A 19,524-nucleotide genomic window follows, 5' to 3' on the forward strand; every position below is an offset into this window, starting at 1 on the left:
CTTCCACTGCAAAAATCTTTCTTAATCAGCTATGGTAAAAATGTTGCTTCAGGGCTCTGGTGGGAGATTTTCCAAGTAGCTACAAGTAAATCTTAAGGAAGATTCATTTACCATAGGATTGTACGACTCCACTGATCAGCCTGGTGTTGATGGTTTCACCATTTCTTTCCTTTTCTATCAGTTTCAACACAGCATTTGTTACCTTTGAAATACGGATTAAAAATGAGTCAACATACATTAAAACCAACTACTTGGTCAATAAATACAGTAATTAATCAGGCATGCACTTCCACACTCAAGAAAATCCAAACTCCTGAAAAAGAAATAAGGCAATGTGCTAATCTTAACACCAAACAGAACTCCCACAATCACTGAAAGTTGTGCACATCAGTAACTTATTCAATATTCTAGCTAACGAACTGCAAAGAAATATAAAAGCATCTGTTTATGCCTTTACTGCTTCTCCATAATATATAAGCAACCTCTAAACTTTGGTTTAATAAATTCTGCTTGTTTACATTTGAAATATACAGTAGAACCTTGCCAATCCATGCTTTGCTAAAGCCATATGTCTATAACACGCACACAAAATATACAGCCTCTCCCCATCCCTCATATGTAACAGATGATTCAGTTGATGTCCCATATTACTAAAAATTCATTAAAGGAGAAGGAGAGGCTTTTTTCTTCCCTTTTGCAGTTCACCTTGGAATAGTTACTTGTGACATTTTCATACCAACCTTGCGAAATACTGCACTATTCATAAAATATGTACCTGCTTATTTAACGGCCTGAACAAACAGTCCCTCCAGGTCACCAAGGCAAGCTAAGATTGGGGAAGGGAGAAGAAGAGAGGAAGGGGTTATAGATACAGGATAATCCTTTATGAAAAACTGAAATATTGTATTATGCTAAATAATTATAACTTATTTTTAAGAAGCTTTTTGTCATGGAGGGCAAGTCTCAGTTAGCTAAGCTATCTCAGGAAAAACGTACATGTTTTATAACTATCCCCACACTCTAAATGATCAAATATTTTTGAACTCCCGCTTTCCTCATCCCCCAGAGAGAAATAGGATTGTCCAGTACTTACCTTGACAAATACTCCATTCTTAATAAAAAAATTTAAAAATGGGTTTTCCTGTGACAGGCTGATGTAGGGACTTTGAATTTGAATGGTCGGAGAAGGACCAGCTAGAAGAATACTCAGTAAAGACACCCTCCTAAACTGTTTTTATCATCCGGCCCAATGCAGAGTTATTTTCATAGTACAATAAAATATATACTAAGCAGAAACTAAAATTAAAAGATTCCTTTACAATATAACAATCTACACTCACAAATGTGTACCACAGATTTCAAATGAGAGGGAGAATATCATCACTGTTAGACATGACAGTTTAGACTGGTTTTCAGAAGCAATACAGAGGAAAGGTAGGGGGCCTAGAACATATTTATTGAGAGGTTGTGAAATGAAAGAGGATTTGTAGCCTGTATCATAACAGCATCCCAATGAAAGACGGCATAGGGCTCATTAGTATCTGGTAATGAGTTTCAACTGGCCTGATCAGTTTATTGTACCACAACTCACTAATGACATAACTTATATCTAGATGGTGTCATGTAAGATATCAATAGAAAGCGAATCATATGGTGATATGTACGGAGGACAAATTCAAAATTACAAACATACTGGAGCTTATGTTATCAAAGAGTGAGGCAGGGCTGAAGTTACCCCAGCCTTGACAAAGGAATGCCATTCTGCCACCTTGAAGGTTTTTCCAAGGTACATTAGCTACATTAAGAGAAAATGTGAATGCAATTTACACAGAAGGTAAACAGGACCATCAAGCCAACAAGGGGAGGATATATCCACTCAGCATCACAGCAGGGGTAGGAAATTGCAGGAACAGATCAATTTGCATTTTAGCAAACACCAATGTGGGAAGAAACGAACATGAAACCTTCCTTTATCACGAGATTCCACGTCCCCTTCTTCACAGCTTGAATTAACTGACTTTGGGGAAGGGGGTGGGGGGGCGCAAGCCTTTAGAAGAATCCATTTCAAAGATGCACTAGACTATAAAAAAAGAGGGGCAAAGAAAACCAAGTTATGTTTCACTTAAGACAACAAAAGAATCAAGCACTCTGGGGGAAATCCTGACCAAGGGGGTGGTCAGTCATCTTACAGGAAGGTAGATTGGTAAGAAAACTACCATGAACAAAGGCTGTAGCTTGATTTTGTTAAATCTTAGCCCACAGGAAGTGTTTTTCACTGTTATTTTCTTGTCGTCATTTCTAACTCTATTCTTTTTTATTTGACTCACTTAAAATCCTGTCTCCTTTTGTTAATAAACTTGTTTAACTTTTAATCTAAATCAACCCACTGCTGTGTTTCATTTAAAGTGAATGTTAACTCTAGTTAATGGGGCAAGCTGCTGGGTATTGTATCTTTAAAGGAACAAAAGAATGGTCTAGGAGAGGGCTGGATATCGCAGAGCACACGATTTTGGGAAATTTGGGACTGGAGGGTTTTATGGTCGTCTTGCCAGGTGTAACCGAGGCTGGTGGAGACCAGAACATGGTAGTGGTATAACAAGAAGGCTGCTGGAATCAGAGTTGCTGAGTCAGAGCTGCTTAACACAGAGACACACAATGCATGCTTGTATGTTGGCAGGAAGCATCCAGACAACGGAGCTACAGCAGCACAGCATTTTGAGGCATTCAGGGTTACAGGGCAGGAAGTGACAACCCTTCAATCGTCTGGATTGCTCCCCAGAATATGCATAGCCAGAAGTCAGAAGAGAACACAATCAGGAAAGAGGTTTAGATGGAATAAAGCCCATTAGACAGGGAAACAAAAGGAGAGCTGATCAGGAGGCTGTCACAAATAGTTTTCAAAGTGAAAAAAACCTTCAATTTTTGTGGAAGATGAAAATTGAGTGAAAGGAAAGAAGAGGAAAACAGGATTAAAATAGCATTAAATGATTTAATTTTTGCAGCAGCATATTAAATTGTATGAAAGAGGTATGTCCAGAAGAAACAAAATTACCAACAATATCCATGACTGTCCTCACTAGAACACAGAACAACATTTTGGAGGCAGGAAGAGCAAGGAAGAATTTTGGAGGTTATATAAAATAATGATTTAGCTTGTCTAGACATGGAGAAGGAAAAAGGTATCATATAACTTGCAAATCTGTCAAATACTGGTGAGCCTCATACAAATAGTCAGTTTTAAAGAGTGATTTGTGTGAAGAGAAAGCAGATGCCTGGTGCAGTAGGCTAGGAACACAGAAGGGATATATTTATATTTCCATCAGAATGTTTTAATTAAAAGTTAAAACCAATAAAAGAGAATGCTCTTTAAAATGCTTACTGAGTAGATTTCGTATATTCCTTTACGACCTTCATCACACTCACGACGAACCCAATGTCGATTGAGGTAGGCACAAATCCCATTCAGCACTTTGCTTGAAAACCTATAATCTTCCCATTGTTGAGTGTAAAATTTCAGCACACTCTCATCCATCAAGTCTTCACCATCCTGAAACAGGGAAAATCCACCAACACTGTAGACTGCTTATTTTTTAATATACAATATAATGCTATGTAGAGACAAAAGTAATCATCTACTGTAAACCAAAATCCATGACATATGCGGCTGCTTCCAGTAAGATCTCCATTATAGCAACAGGTATGGCTGCATGTAGGAAACAAAGTATTACTAAATCCATTCTTACCTTGATAGTGGCCTGGCAAAATGTTAAGAGTTATGGGTTAGATATCTAGTAAAAACGCTTGAGCCCCATCTATTCTACAGCCTCCACCATTACTACCACCTGGGGACCTGCAACAGTGGTAAAGGTCATGTGCTAAATTTTTAAGGCCTGGTCTACACTGGGGGGGGGAGGGGGAGAGAATCGATCTAAGTTACGCAACTTCAACTATGTTGACGTACTTAGATCTACTTACCGCGGTGTCTTCACTACGGTGAATTGACTGCTGCCACTCCCCCGTCGACTCTGCCTGTGCCTCTCGCCGAGCTGGAGTACAGGAGTAGACGGGAGAGCGCTCGGGGATCGATTTATCGCATCTAGTCTAGACGCGATAAATCGATCCTCGCTGGATCGATCACTGCCCACCAATCCGGATGGTAGTGAAGACATACCCTTAGTATAGCTGCTGCCCAAGAGTCAAGAGTGAATATTGTCACTCTCTCCTTGGCACCCCTGCACATAGCAGCAGTTAAAGTTGCTACCTTGGCAGAGATAAGGTATCACACCTGGCTCTTACTATAGCATTGAAGTCTGAGATGTAAGAAAAATGTTACAGGATACAGGAGAAGCTGAAATATCTTTCCCGACTAGCCAACAAGCTGCCCTTTTTCTTTTTGCAGTAGGGTTAATATTGAGGTTACCTATTAGCTAAACAAAATTCAGCTACCCGCACAGCAAATTAAAAAGTTACATAGGATAGCTTGTGAGCATCACCAAACAGTGTGAGAAGTTTTGTGTTTATTTCACAGTGACTGACTTGTGTACAAGGTAAAAAGTCAAAGGTTAATGAAACAATTAAGATATTAAATGTCATGTTTTTCTACAAATTTGATCATTCGACAATTTTACTTGCAATGGCTTCAGATATTTTTAGTTTTACTGTACTATTCTGACTCCAAGTCACATGATTTTAATGTAATTATTCACTGAGTTGACAGGATGCCGCCTTACCTTAAGGAGATTTGTCAAGTAGTTCTTCAGAAATTCTTTAAGCCGTTTGTACAGTTCTAAGCCAACAAACTGAGCTCCTCCAGGTGTCTGGCCTTTTTTAGATTTGGAAGGAGGTACTCCCGCTCCTCGTGCTTGATTAGACTGGTGTACACTAGTACAGTAGTTATAAACATGACTGATAGAAAGGTTAAGGAATATCTATGTGTGCATTACAAATATTCTATGCAAATTCTAGGAGTTCCATTTGAACATCTCTAAGAGTTTATAAACAATGATTTAGCCCGCCTGCGAGGATTACCTGTGATGTCAGTAAGTAGTATTCCCATGTTACACACGGGAAAAGTGAAGGAAAGAGATTAAGTTATTTGTCCAAAGCATCTCAGTCTGTAGTTGAACTGAAAACAGAACAACGCATTTCTGACTGAATTAATGTAGTAACAATTCTCAAAAGGTCAAAGGTTATCCAGGCAATTGTTTTCTTGTTAATTTAGTTTCTGTTCCCAGCAAAACAATCAAAGAAAACAATATTAAGAGAAAAAATATCATGAAATACATTTAGAGGGTGATATCAGGAAAAGAGACCACAAGCTTATGTAAAGAAATCTTTCAAGTCTAATCTTACTGCCTTCACTGTTTGCTAGAATTACAAAATGAATGAATAAATGCGGAAACAGTGGATACATGTTTATTTTAGTAAAGCATTTATAATAGTCTCAAAGTCTTAACAGAAAAATTCACACTGGTTTGGGTAGGAATATGGTCACGTTGAATTAAAACCATCTAAAAGACTGAACAAAAGGTAATAATCAAATTTATCTAAATGCACAGAGGGATCTAGGAGAGTACTGCAGGGATTGATGTTAGGACCAATCTTAGTTAACATCTTTATTAATAAACTGGAAGATGAAGTAAACCACACTAATTTGCTGATAAAGATGAAAATGATGCACAAGGCCTCTGCGCCAGTTAAACTTTAAATGGATGCACAGGCATTGTGCTGGCCTGCTGCACAGAGGTGAATTTCACTTGTTCCTGAACTGGAAGGAATTTAAGCACTAGTCTTAACAGACAAAGAAAGGGACCAGAAACATGGGCTGAAAATAAAATTAGATTAATTTTTGAAGAATGCAAGCTAATCAGGACCGGCTCCAGCGTTTTTGCTGCCCCAAGTGGTGGGGGGGGAGGGGAAGCCACGATCGGCATTTCTACCGCCGCCGCTTGATTCTTCGGCGGCAGGTCCTTCCCTCCGAGAAGGACTGAGGGACCCGCCGCCAAATTGCCGAAGAGCTGGACGTGCCACCCCTTTCCGTTGGCCGCCCCAAGCACCTGCTTGCTGCGCTGGTGCCTGGAGCCGGCCTTGACGCTAATACAAGCTGAGGAAAAACAAACAAGTGAGCATGCGCACACACAAGGGGAGGGAGAAATATGGAAAGCAGTTATGCAGAAAGAAACCCAGAATCACTAATGGACAGCAAAGTACATATCTGTTTGCAATGTGATGTGATTAAATAAAAGGCCAAAGCAATTTTGTCTGCAAACAGTCATCAAGTCATGGAGCAGTGTGGTAATAATTCCTCTATAGCTTTAGTTTGACCACACATAGAAAACTGCATTTAGTTCTGAATGCCACATTCCCAGGAGAAATTCTAATTTTTAAGTCTTCCCAAGGAATCAGTGGAAGCCCCATTGCTCAGGACACATCAAACTAGAGGAGACAAAACTGCTTTCCTGTGACTGGGAAATGGATTAGATGATCTAATAGTCTTTATTTTTAATTTGTAAGACTACCACTCCGGGTCTATGCTTTGCCCACTAGGCCAGGATTCATCGATAAAAAACAGGCACACCTCAGAAAACTATTTTGCTTGTGTTTTGATTTTTAACCCTCCCTCTAGAAAGGCTAGCACAATAAAAGGAAATCGGTGAGCAAAATTAAATATCAATAGAATTAGATAACCCACCATAGATTGTGCACCAGAGTCACTATGGACAGATTTGTAACATCAAACTTTAATCACAATCAGAACCTCTGAAAGATAGCAAATAATCCCCATCCACATTTTTTTTTTAAAAGTACGGCTGTCTTTAATATTAAGTCACGCAGATTCTTAAAACTAGTTCTCAGTTTAATCAAGAGTGTATTTGACACTTCAGCAACACAAAGGCTCAAGGTCTTCATGATCACCCTTTCTGTTTCCCTCCAGTTTATTTTCTCATTTTCTTCTGCATCTCCACTTGCATGTTAGTAATCTACTTATACCCCAAGAATACAATCCCCTTTGCTTAAATTTTACCCTTTTGGGAAATGTATGCCATGTGTTTATTCCCATGTGTTACCCCGACCTCAGTGCCAAATAGGATTTCCTATAAAAATCCTAAAAAAATTATTAAAAAAACAAAAAATTGAATTAGTGCTAAAGTGATGGCAGCTTCATTCCCTGTACTAGTCATTGATTTCCTGGACACTATCAGTTCATAAAGGTATAAGATCAGAACTATTGTCTTTTTCTAGAAAAGTTTAAGCTGCCCTTCAACCTAGTTTATCCAAAATTTCTGGGATCTGTCATTACTCTTACTGATCTGTAACTCAATTCAAGGATCTCTATTTAAGATGTGATGAATAGTACTATCTGCACTATAACAATACCATTGTCTTCCAATTACACACCTCTATATTGTATTCAATGCTCATTCTTTAGTAACATTACACTGTCAGCTGAATGCTATATAGTCATCTTTCCAAGTAAGCTTGGTATAGAATCCTCTCCCAGTTATGCTTTAGTCATACAAGTTATTGGGCTCATTACAGGGATAAATGGGTAAACTTTAATGGTCTGTGATTTACAGGAGGTCAGATTGGATGATCTAGTGGTGCCTTCTGGGCTTAAACTCTAGAATCCACTTAGACGATAGGCTTAAACTTGGCTTCTATAGAGACAGTCAATGCAGATTAATACAGTTAATCTCTTTTCTTCTCTGAGAAATCAGATTTTTACTTAAATTCTCATTATTTACTGTTACCCATCACTCATTATTATGCTGCAATTAGCTGTAAATAAGTTTCATTTACCCTAATAAAGTACTTTGAGTTCATGGGACACAAAATTATTTTATTAGTTTATGATATTCAGGAGAACAGAGACAGTTCACAGTTGGCTTTTCCTTTTCAGCTTTGTATAGAGAATGGTATCACTTCAATTTACAGTAGTACAATGGAATTGTAACTTTTAATGGTAGATTGTGTTCACACTAGCCATCCTGTTTTGGCTAATCCATGTCCATTTAGCATTTCCTCCAGCAACTGCAACAACAGGCATACAGTCCCCATAGCCGGAGTCGGAGAGATGCAATGTAGTTGGGAGAAGTGCTGTCCTACATTTAAAATGTGTACATCATCAATGGTCTATTTCCCTACCTAATTTTCTTTTAGAGATCCCAATCTCTATCTGGCTATGATTCCTTTTGTCAACAAACGGAGAGAGCACAAACATCTTTTTCCACTTCTGGATATAAAAATATCCCTTTCTTATGGCCTCTCCCCCCAAAAAACATATTTTTCTACGATGCTGAACTTCCTTCACTATTTGTACTTGGGTTAGGACTAAAAAAAAAAAAAAAAAAAAAAGACAGGGTTATGCTCTGATTCTCCAAGGTAGGGCATGCTGTTCTCCAATTAGCATAGCCAAACCTCCGGCAAGCAAAAACAGGACTCTGAGGATAAATATAATGGTGATGTCCCTCCTGATAGCTTGAACAGTGATTTGGTAAGGGCATTCCAATCCAAATTTACTTTAATGAAAAAATGGGTGGTTTGAGTACAGGCCTGTGTGTCCAATTTAGCAAACATCATAGCAAACATAGCAACAATATGACTGGAAATGTTCCCAAAAGTTGTATGGTCTACATCAGTGGTCACCAACCCATCAATCCTGGAGCCTCGGCCAGTTGATCACGATCTCCGGGCCGCTAAAAGTCTGTTGGCGCAGGGGCTCAGGCAGGTTCCCTGCCTGCCGAGGCCCCACACCGCTCCCAGAAGCGGCTGGCTGCTGGCACATCTCTGTGGCCCCTGGGGGAAAGAGGGGATGAGGTGCCTCTGCACGCTGCCCCCGCGCCCAGCACCGTCCCCACAGCTCCCATTGACTGGTTCCTGGTTCCCGGCCAATGGGAGCTGTTGGGGCAGGTGCAGGCAGTACACGGAGATCTGCTGACCCTCTTTCCTCCCCAGGGGCCAGAGAGACATGCCAGCAGCCAGCCGCTTCCGGGAGCAGCGTGGGGCCATGGCAGGCAAGCAGCCTGCCAGAGCTCCTCTGCACCGCCGACTGGGAGCCGCCTATGGTAAGTGCCTCCCGGCCAGAGCCTGCACTTCGCACCCGCTCCTGCACACACACCCCCCCCCGAGGTCCCTCACAGACCCCGCACCCCATCCCACACCCCAATCCCCTGCCACAGCCCCCTCCTGCACCCAAACCCCTCCCACCCCAGAGCCCACACCCCTCACCCTCTCCTGTATCCCAACGCTCTGCACCAGCCTGGGGCCCTTTCCTGCACCCAAACTCCCTCCCAGAGCTTGCACCCCAACCCCCTGCCCCAGGCTCAGCCCGTAGCCCCCTCCCATACTCCGAACCCCAGCCCAGAGCCTGCACCCCTCCGAACCTGCCCCAGCCAAGCTCCTGCCCCAGCCCGGTGAAAGTGAGTGAGTGGGGGAGAACGAGGGACAGAGGGAGTGGAGTGAGCGGGGTGGGGCCTCAGGAAAGGAGCGAGATAGATCCTGGGTTGATCTTAAGTTCAAAAAGTGATCTTGTGAGTAAAAAGGTTGGAGACTGCTGGTCTACATAGTACTAAGAAGCTGCAACTGCAGCAAAGTTAACTTTCAATGAACTGGCACTCATTCCTATGCCCCAACCATTCAGCAAAAATTCCACAATATTCAGAATGTACTACAGCATAGCATCAAACCTCTATTTTCACATTATATAGTGAATACCTTCCAAATTCTTGTATACTAAATGCAAACACATGAATTCTTTGAATTAATCAAGGTTGAAAGGACCTTGTCAAAAAAAAGTCTCTCTCTACTATACTTGCCCTATCAACAGCCACGCTGTAAGTCTGAAGTGAACTGACTGTACTTCTCTCACTAGGAGATGGAATTGAGGCTTCACTAGGTCCAGGAAGCCAGGGCACTCACAGCAAGTCTGGTGAGTTCAGAATGAAGTTTCCTGTGGGCATGGCTTTCTTTTGGAGAACTTCCTCAACGGGGGGGGGAGGGGGGGGTCAGAAAAATGGGGAGGGGGTGGCTGCAATCGAGTAGTACATGTTTGTCAGCAAGTTGTGCCAGCATGAAGAAATATTATATGTGATTATTTTATATCCTGAAAAGTGGGAGGTAGGAGGTGGCAAAGAGTGGAAGACAATAGAGAATACAGACCTATGAAAAGTCAGGGGAAGGGGGGGGGGGGAACTGCCCTCCCTGCCCCACAGCAAATTATAAGAACATAAGAACGGCCATATTGGGTCAGACCAAAGGCCCATCTAGCCAGTATTCTGTCTTCTGACAGTGGCCAATGCCAGGTACGCCAGAGGGAATGAACAGAACAGGTAAACATCAAGTGATCCATCCCATCACCCATTCCCAGCTTCTGGCAAACAAGAGGCTAGGGACACAAACCATGCCCATCCTGGCTAATAGCCATTGATGGACCTATCCTCCATGAACTTATCTAGTTCTTTTTTGAATCCTGTTATTGTCTTGGCTTTCACAACATCCTTTGGGAAGGAGTTCCACAGGCTGATTGTGCATTGTGTGAAAAATGATGCTCATGTTGCCCACTGTATGTCAGAATGAGAACACATATAGCAGCTCAAAGTTCCGCTCAAGTAACAGAGCATCTATTCCCCCAAAGACTTGATCCCTGAATGCGCTGAAATAACGCTCTGTCTTCCTATTGATCTTGATGATAATCTGCAGTTCCCCAACTCTAGTGTACTGCAGACATCTTGTGATTGAGCTCCCATGACCCTGGACCAAGTGGTGTTCAACCCAGGATGAACAGCCGCATGTGGGAGTTTGTCCATTTACTTCCTGTGATTCCTTGCCTATAAAAACTCTGGTTGCATTGTCCGACTGCACCCAGAAGGACTTGATGACAAGATTGTGTACAATGGAGAGCCGAGTGAGTTTTGCCTTCATATTGAGTTGGTCAATTAACCATCACCTCTTTGTGGTCCCTTTGCTCTAGGTCATCCCAACAGGTTCATTTTTGTATTCAGATCTGACCACTAGGAGGTCCCGCCCCCCCAGGTTCCTGTGATCCAGCCTCCACCATAGGGCCAGCAGCTGGAGAATCATCATTACAGTCCTTTGATCCGATTCCACATTGAAACAGCAATTTTTTCTGCTCTTATTGGTAACTAGGCCCCAAGGACCAACTCCAAGCTCACTGCTATGGATAAACACCTATAAGCAATCTTATACAGATGCTGAGGTCACAGAAGGACTGATCCCAACGCTGTAAGCCCGCCCTGTGTTGGCTCTGCTGTGTTCACTATCCAACTAGGCTTCCAGGAAGACCAAGTGTTGAGAGATATAGGAATCATAGAATATCATAGAAGATCTTTTCTCTGCTAGTGATCCAACTCCTGGCTCTCCAAGAAGGAGCATAACCTGCTGATGGCCTCTCACCAGCCAATCGTCTAAGTAGGGGTGCATTCGTAGTCCTTTCTTGAAGCCTCAACGGACTTCAAGCACTATTATAGCATTGATGAGTGTTCTTGGCAAATTATCCCTAAATTTAGTTATTTCTGCAAAGAGAATGGAAGCAAGGTTTAACACTCACACACAAACCAACAAGTATCATTTATTTACTTGCATGAAAGTGTGCAATTGACAAAGACATTCTAGCCAAAAATAAGACGGACATTCGTAGAACAAATCTCAAGCATGCACATAATGAAAGTATTCTACATAGTCAAATTTTGGTATTCTTCCAGCTTGACTTTTGTATAAATCAAATTACAAATTACAGCATTTACTCCTGTTGTGTGGTCCATCAGAAAGTGTTCCTGTACATAAAATGACCTTCCGTGTGTTCTACATGTAAAAATAATACTGCTCTCATGTTGTTGATGTTTACACTCTGTGCTCCCATATGCTATAGCCAGCCACTGACAGAAAGACTGATGTATTCAAAACAAAATCTGAAATGCTGCATGTGTAATCAATCTGTAATCTGGAAACAAAGTACATCACAAACAGTCCAAAAATCACAGGGAGCATTCTATAAAAAGAATTCTTGACTTAGAGAAAGTAAAATCTAGTTTCATAACAGCAGCATACTTCAGAACTCATGTGTGTATCCAAATGGCTATTAGGAAATATTAAAAGATCTCACTGGAATGTTTTTGCAATTTTGTATAGTCATGTACAAATCAAGCTGAGGGGACAAAATTACTCAGAGGGTATTCTGTCCCAATATGCAGACGAGTGTAGTCTTACTTCTTTCCCAAGCTAATTGTCCAGCTAGTAAACATCAAGGCCTGATCCAATAATGTGATGAGAATCTGCTAAATCTGCTAAGAGGTACTAGTTGCCCTCAATTTCTGTTACTTTCAAGACAGACACAGCACTTTGCAGAATCAGAACCTAATGTAAGTTATTTCTAAACTGATCCTGCTATTAAGAGATACTAACTTTAAACCTAAGCCCCCCCCCCAAAAAAAAAATGTATGGGGGGGGGGGGGAGGGAAATGAAGCCATAATACAGTCTCCTGATGCCCCTTCAAGGGTAGAAGATTCAAGAGACAAAAATCTGAGCTTTCCTTCCCTTTCTTGTAAATTGTGATACACAATCACCAGAACTGGCCAATAGCTAGGTTCTAATTCAACTTCAACACATGCATCCTAAAAGTTGCTTGTCTCTGTGCAATGCTTCCAAAAAAACCTTGACAACTCATCTAAAGCTCATCTGTGCAGAACACAGAGTTGTCTCAGGGGCCAGCCATAGTGTTTGGAACAAACATGCACAGGAACCTCACCACCTACCGCTCAAATTCAAGGCAGACTTCTTCAACCTCGCCTTCTCCAATATAAACACATAGCAGCATGTACATATTAAAAAACCTACCCCAAAACCCCCCCACACACTACCCTGCACACACCATTCTCCCTCTGGAGAGAGGGAGAACAAGCCACATGTGACAGATGTTAGTCATGTCACTTAATGTACTACTGGAAGGCACTCAGATTCTACACAAATGAGGGCAGCATAAAAACTTATATAAAATCAAAAATTAATTGCATCTTTTTATAATGAAACTGATTATTTAAGAAGTTGCCTTGAGAGGCATAACCAGATTATGTGGGAAGGTTCTTCAAAATTAAGTAGAGAAGAACCTCAGAGTTATGAACACCTTGAGAATGGAAGTTGTTCGTAACTCTGAACAAAGCGTCATGGTTGTTTTTTCAAAACATTGACTTAATACAGCTTTGAAACTTTACTGTGCAGAAGAAAAATGCTGCTTTCCCTTGATTTTTTTAGTAGTTTACATTTAACACAGTACTGTACTTGCTTTTTATTTTTTGAGGGGGAGGCGCATCTGCTGCTGCCTGAGTGCGTGCTTCCAGTTCCAAATGAGGTGTGTGGTTGACTGGTCAGTTTGTAACTCTGGTGTTCGTAACTCTGAGGTTCTACTATAGTATGCTACAAGGATAACAACAAAACTTTCTAAATAGGGTTTTTCTATTCATTATTTATAATCTCCTTTATATATGCGGAATCTGGGCATCAACTTTGCTACTTCCTATGATCCAACAAGCTGGGTTAATCTCTTTACCATTTATGTGTTTACTGTTAATATTTCACTCAGGGAAATAAGCATAAAATAGTTGAGGAAAAGTACACAAACCACTTCACTTTAAAAGAAAGTGCTTGGGAAGTTACAGAAATAGAATAATTTGCATTGTGTTAATTGTAGGGCTGAATGTAATTTTTTAACCATAATTTTTCTGACAAAAAATGCAAATGTGGGTAAATTTAAACATTTTGTAAATTTGTGTTGAATTCACAGAATTGATTTAATTGGGAAAAAAGCCTTACATTTAAAAAAAAGTTTTGACACTTTTCAAAATAAAAGTTTGACTTTAAATTTTTCACATTGGTCTTCATTTCTAAAATGTTTTTCGATTTTATTTAAAATTTATTTTATTTTAAAAAATTAACATAAAAACTCAAAATCCAAACTTTTTTATATTTTTCAATTTGCCAGAAAGTTTTAAAAAATATTTTCAGCTTAACCCAAGACAAGTTTTCTTCCCTGATTTTTCAGAACTGCCAGCAAATCAAAAACAGCTCTAGTTAAATGGCGTTACAAAAAAAAAAAAAAAAAAAAAAAAAAAGTAGCTTATTGCATTTAATACAACACAGAATATTAGAGAAAAACTGTTAATGTTGAGTTATAGTTTCAGATCAAATATGACACAAAGAGTAAGTTTTGTAAAACAACCAAATAAAGCTTTTTCAAAAACTAAGACGAATGGAAACACTTACATGATTTTTCTAACCCTCTCATAAATCAATAGTTGAAGGAATTTTGGTCAAATTTTCCGAAGTTAAAAACTTGTCAAATTAATTCACCTTCAGGCAGAGTGTTTACAAAGCTGCAGCACAATTTCAAAACAGTAACATGAGCTACTAGAAAAAATATATTTCAGACCCTTCTAGGTAGCTCTTATATACCCAGGCACTGGTATGCAACCGCTCTCCACAATTTTTTTTTTTTTTTTTTAATATATATTTTCCATCTATACTATGTTGGGATAGTTTTCCACAAGACTGACAAAATATTTACCTTTAATCATGTAAAGTACTATATAAAAGTGTTGTAGGCATATTTCCGGTTTACACGGGAAGAGATGAAGCAGTTCGCAAAGGGACTTGTTTAGAGAGTCAGTGGCAGAATTCAGATTAGATTTTAGCCATCCCTGACAGCAAACATTGTGCATGAGCAACTATACATATGTATATTGGAGAAAGAACACATTTATCTACAATGTGAACTTCAACTGTTTAAATGCAAATCTGAATTCCATAGGAAGAAAAGCAAAAGAAGCTATCCTAAATCCACCAAATAAATTCCAGTGGCCCTACTCACAGCATAAATCTCAGATTTCCTTGCAATCCGAAACTCCCCTTTGCAATCATGGTAATAGACAACAACAAATAAATTATAACTACATATACATAAAAACATACTAACTTTTAGGCGTGTATATCCACACACTATAAAAATTCTATGGTAATTGAATGCTATATCTGGAAGTGTATAGGATAACTAAGGTATCCTAACTCCTAAGGTATGTTTCCCAAAGCAATTTTAACTTGTGCCTTGTGGACGTGTAATATTTAGTTACCACGTCCATTTACAAACACACACAGGAGATATAGTATAGAATATTTCTTACTGTATCTGTAAGGGAGCAAGTTACGATGAGAATCATAACTCAGATTTGTTGAATCCATGCCTTTGAAAGTTTCAGCATCAATACTCCAATAGCTGTTTTTGTACTGAATATCCTGTTTCTTTAAAAAAAAAAAAGTGATCAATATGAGAGTCAAATGAGAAAAAAGTGACTGATCATGCACAATGCAGTTATTTCAAACTGAAGAGATCCAAATGCCAGAGTTACCATATAGTCATATCTATATGTCCAAGGCTGTTTATTGAAGTTACTGTACAAGGGAAAATGTGCATTTTATATATATATATTTCATTATCAGATGTAACGTTTTCCCCCCCACACATAAATGTATAGGTTTTTATTTCAACCTGAAGGGCTCCTTATATGCATATGCTGACACACATTCAGAGATGTTGTGAAACATCATATACTGCACACAAACTGCATGGATGGTGATGGGTAATGAATACTGCACTGATGTCCCCAGTGTGATCCCAAACTACTTGACAGGAAAGTGGAGGGCTGTCTTGCAATGGAGTTGAAGGAGAGGCAGACAAATGCCAGGTGTTAAAAACTGCCTTACTGAATCCCTTAGTATACTATCAATGTGGGGAGAGCACAGTCAATTCAGCTAATGTGCCAGATATGGGGAGAGGAGATACTTAAAGTTTAAAAAGTGCTCCACCTACATTCTACTAGATTGTACTGAAAGTTTGACTTTTGTCAAGAGCAGTGGATCCATCACAGAACTGTCTTGTTAACTCCTTCACTAGTATCGTACTTCAGGTTGTTTGCAGACAGAAATCTAGATTATGCACAGTTTAGTATCAATAGTCAAATAAAAAATAAGCCTCATTTCTGGAATGACTGGAGAATACAGACAACTGAAGCAGCAAGCGATCCTAAACTTGAAATATTAAGACAAAAAAAAAAAAAAAAAAACCAACAACCAAACAAAAAACCCACCAGCACAGCACGTCACAGAGCAGAAACAGAGGATGTATGCAGTAGCAATCATTGTCTACTTAGCCAACTGCTTTTCAAGACTTTTAAAGTTTGCATTACGTAATGGTCAGAAGTATTCCAGTGGAGGCTTCTGTGCAGCTGTCTTTGGTTAAGATAGAAATGCCTGTGGCCTAAATAGCTGGAGCTAGTCTGAATTTGTATTGCACCTGACCATTTGCTTGGGCAGTCCTACTGATATTGTAGCAAAGCCAATCTGCCAAAAAATAGAAATATATATATAGAGATATACACACATACACACTTTACCATGTTTTTATATTTTAATTTATAAAAAAGTTATTTGACGTTTATAAACTGTAAATACACTGCATTTAACTGTTATTTTAGTTCACAATGGTAGGTAGATGTGTTTGTTTACAGCTGGCATAGTAGGTAAAGCAATTACATTTAACAGAAGAATACTAGATGAGTCTAATTCTGTCCACAGATATGCTAATATTTAGCTCTAACAGAGGTCAAAGAAAGTGATAAAAGAAAAATGATTTCAAGGAGTAAAGCAGAAAGTGGCTGAACAAAAATTTTAATCACAGTAAAACAAATTTACAAATAAGGAAAAGTTTACGCAGTAGATAATGAGGTGTAACAAAACATGATCTTTAATAAAGCTCCTAAATTTAAATATTTAAATGGAATACCTGGGAAATCCTTGTTAAAAGTAATTAGTGAATTGTTAATCAGAACACTTTAGTGTAACAAACAGCTTTTGGAGTATTGGGCTTACTGAAATAATGCTTTTGCAAATTTCAGATTATCCTAAATTTGCACAGCTCCCTTTAATGTACATTGCACATAGAAATTATTTTCATGGAATACTTACTAACCAAATGTTTTGGATGTTCTTATGAGATGGATAACTTGTTTTTTTGTTTGTTTTTAAAACTAAATGACAGAGTTTCTTAAATGCCAGTATCTACACAAATGGCATTGTGCACTTCCCATCTCTCCCCAAAACAAATGAAAAAGTTTAAATCAGGTTAAGTGTTCTAATGGGGGGGGAGGGGGGGGAGATCATCATACTTTTTATCTGCCCTTTTACACATTGGTGGAATAGTAGCAGGTGTTTGCCACACAGCCTTAGCTGGATCCAGGAGCACCTCGTTGATGGGTAATGCCACCCTGGAGGATTTTGCTGACTGTAGAATATCCAACGGCTTGCATTGTGAATCCCTGACCTTTTTGAGTGGAATTTGAAGAGTGTCAGCTACCCTCTACATGAGATCTTGAAATTGCCAAAAACTGTCGGTCACAGAAGGTGGAGGGGGCATAACTGCATCATCTGGAGATGAGGACAAATGAGTGTTTTAAGAGTGGCCTGGCCTCCTGTTCCTCAAACATCTCCTGCTGTGAGAGGGAGAGGGCTGAACAACCCTAATATCCCTTTGAGATGGTGGTGGTCTGGAGAATTGCTGTCAATAAGCAGTCCAGGGATCCCAGTATGGCCACTGAGAGGGGGAGATGTGGCATATGGGAGCGAGGATGGCATGCAGGTGGTTCCACTTTTGATGATGGTTGCTATCTTTCCTCGGACTGTCAAAGAACGGGTTCCTGACAGGATATGTTGGGGAATGTGAGACTGAAACAGAAAAGGCCAACTGGAAGGTCCCTTCATCCTCCTCCACATCGTCCAATGAAGGAGCCCATATACAAAAAGGTGTAGAGTCCTGCGGTACTTCGGGAAGGTAGCAGTCTGGCGACCAAGCTCTTGGGTACCGAGTGTCTTTTGGTACCCATGAGGCGCAAGGATTCTGACTCATCCAATAAAGACTGGTCCCTCGTATAGCTAACCTTTTGCAGTACTGAATAGGGAATCAGTACCGATGCGGTAGCTGAGGATGCAGTAGCCGATACTGACAATACCATCGTGGTGGGCATAATGTAGGCACTAATGGAATCGGGCGCTGTTGCTTGCTTGGTACCTAAAGTGTTGAACGGGTAGGTACCGATGGTGGAACTGAGCCTGACAGTACTGGACCGGGGTGCTTATGCTTGCCCTCTTTGTCCCTAGTAGAGCATACTGAAGTCCTGTCAGAGCCTTGTCTCTCCCTCAAGTTCGGGGCTTTCCATTTCTGCCTGTACCGGAGAAATCCTTTGACTCAACAGTACTGAGCTGAGAGGTCGAGGCTTTGGAGACACAGAGTTTGCAGGGGAACTGGGCTTTTTCAGAGCAGGCTCCTTCAGATGATAATCCATACTCCTCTTTCAGGAAGCCTTCTCAGAAGCCTCCAGTGACCTCTCCTTCTTAGGGGAAGCCTGCACCAAGGTGGAAGGAAAGCTGGATCAGTCCAGAGACAAATGTAAGGGATGGGGGCGAGGTTCGTGACCTAAGTCAGATGCTGGTTAAAGTGAGCACACCATCATTAACAGTCTGAGCTTAGTCTCCCTATTATTTCATGCCCTCAATTTGAGGGCTAGGCAGAAATTGCACTTTTGGAGACATGGGACTCCCCAATCAACAGACTCACTTAGACTGGCCATCACTCACAAGTGTAGTTTCTCAGCAAGAGTGGCAGCGTTCGAAGCCTGGCAAGCCAGGCATACTCTACCAGAAAGACAATGCTCCCCAATGAGAAAGAGAGAGGAAGGAAAAAACCCCCACCCCAAAACCCTATCATCTCAATACTACTAACAACTAACTAATCTTAACAAACCACCATAACAAGAATACAAACTAGCCAAAGCATGCTCAAGGTGGGCACCTAAAGGTGTCCCATGCCAAAACAGTAGAGAAGGAACTGGGGCAGTTTGCCCAGGCATCCCTATATAGGCTCTGTGTCCGACACAAAGAGACACAGGGCACTGTTAGTAGAAAAAATCCCAAAGGGGCACATGTGCCCATGCAGTGGAGCACCCTCAGGGACACTACTCCAAGAGGAATTTTATTTTCCCCTTAATCATCTAAACACATTATAAACACAACATAAATCTCTTGTCTTTTTAAGTATATGAATACTAGATCACACTGTTGCTGTCTACATGTCTTCTGCCTAGAAGCTGACACCCCGGTCGCTCAGGATGATACTGTTACTCTAGAAAGTTAAGTGTACTATTACTGTATATGGCAGCCAAACGCTCTTCACTACATAGGTTATGGCAATACAATTCTGCTATCATTCTGAAACTGCCATCTGAATTTAGACAAATGGTAAAAGGCAGATATTCTAAAACACGTTAGTCCTTTTTGAAAGGGGAAAAAAAAAAAAATCTCTGCAGATCCAGTTTGTGCCATTACTTACATCATGGCTGGGGAGCTGGACAAAAAGGGAGCACACATTGGATTTTCTTGATTAATGGAAAAATGAGGCTGCTTCAAGT

At 40.3% G+C, this 19,524-nt stretch overlaps 1 protein-coding gene across 2 annotated transcripts in view; it reads right to left on the minus strand.

Annotated features, from left to right (window-relative positions):
- CUL1 (cullin 1) overlaps positions 1–19,524 on the minus strand; it is an 82,710-nt gene that overhangs the window by 37,121 nt on the left and 26,065 nt on the right. For both annotated transcript variants that reach the window (XM_054019113.1, XM_054019114.1), the window contains exons 3-6: positions 4,731–4,905; positions 3,380–3,547; positions 776–826; positions 112–202 (exon numbers count right to left, since the gene is read on the minus strand). In XM_054019113.1, coding sequence (XP_053875088.1) covers positions 112–202; positions 776–826; positions 3,380–3,547; positions 4,731–4,905 — 485 coding nt within the window. The remainder of the gene's footprint in view (positions 1–111; positions 203–775; positions 827–3,379; positions 3,548–4,730; positions 4,906–19,524) is intronic.

The sequence above is a fragment of the Malaclemys terrapin genome, chromosome 2 (assembly GCF_027887155.1).
Source record: "Malaclemys terrapin pileata isolate rMalTer1 chromosome 2, rMalTer1.hap1, whole genome shotgun sequence".
NCBI classification, from domain to species: Eukaryota; Metazoa; Chordata; order Testudines; family Emydidae; genus Malaclemys; species Malaclemys terrapin.